This window comes from Nansenia antarctica, assembly GCF_963989245.1.
Source record: "Nansenia antarctica genome assembly, chromosome: 5".
NCBI lineage: Eukaryota > Metazoa > Chordata > Actinopteri > Argentiniformes > Microstomatidae > Nansenia > Nansenia antarctica.
In genome coordinates, this window is record NC_137690.1 from 23901091 (window position 1) to 23909314 (window position 8224).

General features: G+C 42.3%; 1 protein-coding gene across 1 annotated transcript; it reads left to right on the forward strand.

The window, feature by feature from the left end:
- Positions 1–1650: 1650 nt before the first annotated feature.
- Positions 1651–7384, forward strand: foxn4 (forkhead box N4; the record flags this gene model as incomplete). The annotated part of the gene is made up of 9 exons (XM_080530614.1): positions 1651–1730; positions 4729–4895; positions 5261–5373; positions 5547–5654; positions 5793–5917; positions 6064–6160; positions 6264–6471; positions 6616–7005; positions 7134–7384. 9 exons carry the CDS (start codon positions 1651–1653, stop codon positions 7382–7384), a joined length of 1539 nt encoding a protein of 512 aa, XP_080386740.1.
- Between the last annotated feature and the right edge of the window lie 840 nt (positions 7385–8224).

Consider the following 8224-nt stretch of genomic DNA (forward strand, 5'->3'; position numbering starts at 1 on the left):
AATCTTAGTTGGTCAAATTTGGTAATGGTGCCATTGGGCACGCAAATCACGTTTGGACCTCCCCAGGTTACGGAGTTTAACAAGTGTCTTTGACAAGTGTCAGGCAGCTTTACCGCCTTGTTGTGTCCCTGGCTCCTGCTGCACCCCTGCCTCCTGCGCGCCACCCCGGCATTTATTTCCCGCTGTTGAACGGAGAAAGACGCGGGTGCAGCGGCGGGGAAACAAATTGTCTGCAAGCACTTTGCTTGAAATTCACACTCATTTAGACACTCACAAGTAGCGACACAACACCAGACAGCGGGTTTGCAATTGTTGGAATACTAAAAACTGGAATTTATGGAAGAGCTGGAGATTATTCATCAAGGGGGAATTTAGATTGTTTTTCATTACCCTTTTTTTTATCCTTGTATTCTTTTATATTTTAAAAAATTCCTCGTTCTAGTAATTAATGAACTTTTTTGTTAGTGATGCATTTATTCATGTAAATATTGGCACATGCAAAGACGCATCTAGCGCACCTGCATGTGCGTGTCCGCTCAACAACAAACAATATTTTAACTTACCGGGGGGAAAAAGGCTTATCACAATGTTATAATGGTAATCATATTTAATAACTACTCAATGACTTAATATGATTGATTAATGGTATGGTTTTAAACTAGTCTAAATTTGTCAACTGTGTTATTACCTATATGGTTACAGCTTGCAGGGGGTGCACAATAATCACACTTGTTTGAGGTAAGAACAGTAATGAAGAAAGTAGAAGAAATCAAAGAAATTGAAGATTTGTAGTCTCTTAGTATATGTAGGTGTCCTGTCTTCTATACGACTGTCAACATGGTTCCATTGGCAGCAGCTGTCAAACCCTTGGGATCCTGCCTCCTGAGCAAGAGGCTCCGTTGAGACACTGCGCATGACAGGCTGCTGGACAGACAGCTCCAGAGAGGGAAATTTAAAACGGATTTTGGGAAACAAGTGCAGCACAGTCAAAATACAGTACACGGGCACGTCGTCGGATCACATTTTCTACAGATTATCCAAAACAGGTGAGATTTTCTCCTCTTCTTGTAGTATAGTGATGAAAGTCAGCAAATCATGTTGACTCCATGAATTGTTGAGTTTGAGTGTGATTATTTCAATAAAATAAGACCTTCTCTTTGATAGTTATTTGATACTATACCTACACAGAGCACGCTGCTTTTTTGTTTGTTTGTAATTTGATAATAAGTGATGATAAGTGAAAAATAAATAAAGATAAGTGAAAAATAAGTAAAGGTGAATGAATATATTAATTATCAATTTGAGTCACAGACTATTTGAACTGCGATCAGTAACGTTGTACTTTTTCCCCCAAACCAAAACATGTCATAATTATTGTTTACCACTTTCAATGTAAATGTTTTTGATAAAATACTTGAAGCTATTGACATTTTAATTCAGGGTACATTCAGATTCAGGATGATTGTTATAGTGCACTCAATTAAATGAAATAAAGATGTAGGCTATTTATTATGCTGGCCATATCATATAATCAAAAACGAATCCCGATTGCTGTGTCTAGTTGCCTTTTTGAAATCAATAATAAATTACTAGAGATTTTATATTAAGCAGTGACGCATTCTCGTTGCAGGAATACACATATTCCTGGAAATGATAGAAAGTGGAAATACAGTCGCGATGTCAGGAATTATGGAACATTCTGGTCATCATCCATCCCCACAAGACTACAGGTACTGTAGGCCCTTGATTGGTTTTATGTTGTGTTTGTTTTTAGCAGGAGCCTCAACGTTTTCAACTTTAAAATCGTGTTTCTTAAACCACTGATATAGTATATACTCCTATACACACACACACACACACACACACACACACACACACACACACACACACACACACACACACACACACACACACACACACACATAATATATATGTGTGTGTGTGTGTGCGTGTGTGTGTGTCGTTTTCAATTCTATTATCTATTATTATTATTATTATTAGTAGTAGTAGTAGTAGTAGTAGTATCTATGATCTATGATCTATGATCTATTATGATTATGATTATTATTTATTTTTTAATTATTTAATTATTATTATTATTATTATCATTCATTCATCACACATTAGGTAACTGTATTTGAGAAGAATATATTGAGAATAATGAAACTCAATATGGGTGATCTCAAAAGTGGCATGGGACATTTACAGTACGGTACTCTTGTAACTCAGTAATAACAGTTCATTCAAATTATGAATGAACACTAGCCCTCACTAACTCAATCAATTGGTTTCCAGCAACATTATTTCATGTCTGGATTCCTGTCCCAAGTAAAAACATTGTTTACAGTCTGAAAATAAAACAAAGTTCACTGCATTCCAAATTGAGCTAGAGTTGTTTTGCTGCACAACAACAGTCATATGTTTTAGTCATCCTGGAAACCTGTTCTGCAATTGATAGAATTGGGGGCCTCAGTCTGTCTTCACTATGTTTAATCTGAAGGTAGTTGGACAGCTCTTTTTGTGAGGGAGGGATGTATGAAAAAGGAGAAAGGAAAAAAGCTGAAGAATAAATGATTTTCAGTCTGAATAGATCTGTCAGAAACCATCAGCTCTGTTTACACTCCCGCTGTCGGCACACGGAGAGACTGAGCCTCTTGCCCTGGCGGCTCGGGGGGAGAGGGGGCTCTCTGGGTCACTAGCGGGGAGAAGTGGCTCCCAATTAGAGGAGGTGGGAGGGGGAGGGAGGGAGGAGAGATGGGGGTGATGTTTAGTGTTGAACCTCTGGGAAAGCTTGTGTGGCTGGGTGATAGATGGGGACACCAGCTCAACATGCTTTGCATCGCTGAGCATTTTCTTTATTGTGAGTGTGAGTAGGAGGGTGGTGGACACTGTAAGCCAACATCCCAAAAGCAGCAAAAATATGTTATTATATGAATACTGGCCTGAAGCTCCGTGTGAGATTTTACAAATAAAAAACTATAGTTGATTTGTTTTCTATACAATCTATGAGATTCCTGTAGGTCTCAGTGTGCAGCCAGGATTATAAAAAATAATAAATTACTTAATCTTGTAGGCCCATGCATACCAAGTCTTTACCAACATGTATTATATTTATTAATTTGGATGTAGCCACTGTTCACCACAGCCAGTTTTTGACTTTGGTTTGTTGTTAAATTCTATGTTTACAGTGTACCTTAGGGTACCAGCTTATGAGGCATAAATGAATGAAGTATTTTTCATACAGAGAGAAAGACTGTGTGTGTGTGTGTGTGTGTGTGTGTGTGTGTGTGTGTGTGTGTGTGTGCGTGTGCGTGTGTGTGCATGCGTGTGCGTGTGTGTGTCTTTGGGAGGAGGGGGACTCATACTTCAAAGCTGAAGTTGAAACAGGTAATGTTGTATGTGGTGTTGAATTTCATATTGGTGTTGGAGTTCCTGTCTGCTTTGAAAGGAATTATTATACATAAGCCTTTACCAGTGCATGTAAGGTGTCCAAGGACTTTTACCAAGCCCTGGATGAAATGATATAATTTATTCTAATGACAGGCTGAGTGAGGAGTGTGGCCTACCCTCCAGTAACCCCCACCTCCTCCCCTTGGCCCCCAGGGCCCCCAAGGCCCCGTCAACTGCCCGTCTAGGGGAAGGGGGGTGGGGATGAGGGGGGACAGTGTGAGGATATAGGCTGGAAAGGGACAGGGAAGCAGATGGCATCCTATTTGTCCCTCTTGTGTGAGGGCTGTCATTCCAACAGATTAATGCAAGGGCTGGTTAAAGAAAAAAAAACGGTAGAGACAATCAAGGAAGGGTCTGGGGGAAACAATGGAGCCACGTGCCACTGGGCAGATTTGTCGTTTGGGACACAATAGGTGATCATTTTTCAATAGACAAGGCCAACTGTTGCAGGCAACATGTGCCGCTCTCCCATGTTTCAAATGATCCCATGCGTTGTTTACTTATGATTCAGCCAATGGTTAGAGGGAAAATGTGGTCACCTGACATAGGGGTGATTTTATTTGGAGTTGGGGGGGCCGGGGGTCCTACAGTGTCCAGACCCACAAAGTAACTGAATAGTGAGTGTTGTCATAGCGACCCCAATTACTGAACACTTCTACAGTAAGTGTGTGCAGAGAAGACTGGAGAGGATTCAAGAGGATTCTTCTCTTTTCTTCCGCTGAGCCCTCTTGTATAAAAGAAATAATGAGCAAAAGCTGATCAGCACTCCCCCATGCCCCGATTAAGCAGAAATGCTTTCATTTTATGCAGAACATTAGTTTTGGCATATGCAGCAAGTCTGTCTGAAAACAAATAGTAATGTAAAACCTGGAAAAGGAAAATAATCAAGTATCTACAAGTAATAATTTTCAATTTCACAATATCTGTGAACAATGTTTAAATGATTATAAGACAAATTAGATTGCAAATGTTGGGAGTGGCATTCTTTTTTACAATAAGAATATTAGACGTTTTCAAAATGTTATGTTGATAAGTACTATAATTAGGGAATCAAATAACACTTTGTGGTAATAATCTTCTTATGATAAATCTTACTTGAGAGGTCACCCCTAGAGTTTGTGGAGCTTTCACTTATCTTTCACTAACATCAGATTACTGAGGTTCTTGACATTGAATGACTGACTGTTCAGTATGCTGTTGTCTTATTTTTGCCAAGGGATTGAACCTCCATTTGGAGGCTGTTTATCCATGCGTGTGCTGGTGCTCCTCCCCCTGCAGACTCCTGACCACAGACCCCTCCCAGCTGAGGGAAGACCTCCCTGGGGACCTGCAGTCTCTATCGTGGCTCACCTCTGTGGACGTGCCCCGATTGCAGCAGATGGCCGATGGCCGTAGCCACATCAACGGGCCCCCCTCCCAGGGCAGCCTGCTGGAGCAACAGACAGGTGAGATACGAGGGGTGGAGCTGCACCATTTAAAAAACCACTCACACACACCCTGATTGGCTGGTTCAGGACAAGTGTTTGGTTCAGAATAATTGACTTCAGGATATAGTTGTTGTTTTTTTACTTCACTAAGGGGCTAAAAGTCAGAAACAAGCTACAGTTAGTGGCTAGTGAAAAACCAAACCATGATAACTTTATCCCATCTGAGGGTATTTAAAAAATAAAATAAAAATATATATACAGTATGTATATATATGTATATATATATATATATATATATATATATATATATAGTGGCAGTGCCAGTGGTTGACAGGACCATGATGTGTGGACATTACAATGACCTGGATATGATGTCCCTACAGCTCAGCTGAACAACATGACCATGGCAGGGGGACAGGCCTCCATGATCCACCTACAGAGCAACATGCAGCACAGCCCCCTGGGAATCAACGTCATCAATGCTCACAGCGGAAGTGTAAGTGATACCCCTGCCTGAATGTGAAAATAACATTCTGCTGTATACTGTAAGTGTGTGTAACAGGTACAACATAAGTACAGGACACTGAGCTGCGATGGAGGATGTGTTTGAGCAGAATTATAATCCAAAATGTAACTGAATTCTAAACGTGTCCTGGGTCAATTCCACAGATGTCCCCGTTCTCCATGAACGGACAGCCGTCTCCAGGTTTCCAGTGCCCTGCCTCTGTCTACCAATCTCAGCCCCAGCAAGTGTACACCCTGTCTCAGGCTGGCCAGGTAACTTCATGAACATCATTTGGATGCCTGACTTGTTCAGTTGTTTAAAACATTTTAAATAATCTTGAAATTCAAATGGGGAATCTCATTAATATCTCTCTGTCTCTGTCTCTCTCTCTCTCTGTGTCTCTTTCCCAGTGCTCTCCTGGGCTCTATAGCAATGTCTCCTTTAACAGCCAAAGCCTATTCACAACACCTCGCCTGGCTCCACAAAACCAGGACCTGCAGCCCAAATCTTTCCCCAAACCCATCTACTCTTACAGGTGAGCCTCCCTCAGCCTGGAATAAGGACTATAAAAAAGCAACACTATTAAACTTGCCCTAGTCATTGTAGTAGTAGTATTCAACACTTGAGGCAGCATATCTTTGAAACTAAAAGGTACAATATCTTGCTTTGATCCATCTTCAGCTGTTTAATCGCTATGGCGCTAAAGAACAGCAAAACCGGTAGTCTCCCAGTCAGTGAGATCTACAGCTTCATGAAGGACCATTTTCCCTACTTCAAGGTAAGGCTGGCTCTAACACTCTAAACTATTATTGGAGCAAGGGTGATGCATTGGAATAAGTCCCTGAAATGTCTCTTTCTTCCTGGGGATGTATTCTCTGTAGGTTGCACCAGACGGATGGAAGAATTCAGTCAGACACAACCTGTCCCTGAACAAATGCTTTGAGAAGGTGGAGAATAAGATGAGTGGCTCTTCTCGTAAGGGCTGTCTGTGGGCGCTGAACCCCGCCAAGATCGACAAGATGGAGGAGGAGATGCAGAAATGGAAACGCAAGGACCTCCCAGCCATCCGCCGCAGTATGGCCAATCCAGGTCAGAACACAGGGCTGAGGCCACAAACTGTACATACTATATCCCCAAATGAAAAGGATGATTATAGCACTACGTTTTATATTATGAAACCAAAACCTGTTCTGTCTACTGTTGTTGACCCTCTGTCTTCCTGCTCTCTCTCAGATGAGTTGGACAAACTTATCACAGACCGGCCAGAGGGCTGCAGAAGGAAGATAGACCCTGGGATGACACGTCTACCCAGCTGTCCTTCCGGCTTGCCCCTGCCTGTCCCAGCCCAGCTGCATCCCCAGCCTATAGTCACCCTGTCTCTGCAGTGCTTGCCCATGCACCAGCACCACCAGCTCCAGGCTCATCTGCAAGCCCAGGCGAGGCTAGCCCCAATGTCCCCCGCACCCGCCCAGACGCCCCCCCTCCACACCGTTCCTGACCTCTCCCATAGCCCCCTCGCCCAGCACCAGAGCAAGCAGCAGCACGACTTCTACAGTCTCCATGGTGACGTCAACACAGAGGTGGATGCGCTAGACCCCAGCATCATGGACTTTGCTCTACAAGGTGGGTTCAATCTAACAACAATGCTTCACTGTATCAACAATCAGCAAGTGATTGTTACGTGGCATATTACTTGTTGACTGTCTTGCTCTCAGAACCATGCAGTGACACCTGTTTTTTCCTGTCCTCAGGTAATCTGTGGGAGGAGATGAAGGACGACAGCTTTAACCTGGAGGCGTTGGGAACCTTCAGTAACTCTCCCCTACGTCTGTCTGACTGTGACCTGGGTACAACCAGCCTTCCCCCTGTCTCCAGCGGGGGCAGCCTGCCCTTCTCAGACCTCCAGCTGACCGGCCTGTATACTTCCTACACCACCCTGGACGCCCTCTCCTCTCAGTATATGGGCACACCAGGCAACAGCAAGCCTATCGCCCTGCTTTAAGACAACCCCAGCACTGACTGAAAAGACACAGAGCAACACTGAACAGCACCAACAGAATCAAAACATACTTTTTTTGCACAGTGGCTCTTATCGATCCCACTCCCGGCACCAAAAAAACCCATCTTCTTTCACTGAAAGGCCCAAACTCCCACATTCAGCTGAGAAATTTACGTTTGGGGAATGATTCAATTAAACCATTGTGAAAACATACACATACAACAGAGGAGAAACCAGTGGCAGCTTAGAGGAAAGTGAAATTGGGATAAAATTACATCAGACTATCTAAAATGTACTGATGTCTAGAGGAACTTTGCCAAGCAAAGTCTCAAGAGATGTCCTATATTGTAGGTAAACAAACTTTATGGACAAAAGTTACTATCCACCAGTTTTTGTACTGTTCACCTGTGTTTGTAAGTCTTACCATGATACTGTAGTTCTCTGTCCTTTGTCTTTTGTATCGTGCTAGGCAGTATTACTGTGATGTTTTATTTATATTTATGAATGGCAGCTGGAGAGGGTGAGGAGTTTATCAAACACTGTGTACTGTATATATGTGTATGTTTCAAATCCTTATCTCCACAGAAAAGCTTTTTTAAACTTATGGTTTACCCATTATTTTCAAATTGCCAATGCATGCCAATATTTGCTATTGACAATATTTGCTATTGACTACAAATTGCATTAGTTGACCATTTTGCTAGTTGTAATTTGAAATATGTTGAACATCACCTGATTGTTAAACATTGCACTGTGATTAAGAAGGCAGGATGTATGTACAATAACACAAACAATAAAATAACAATGGGTAAATTAAAAAGGTGACACCGGTTTCTTGCTGAA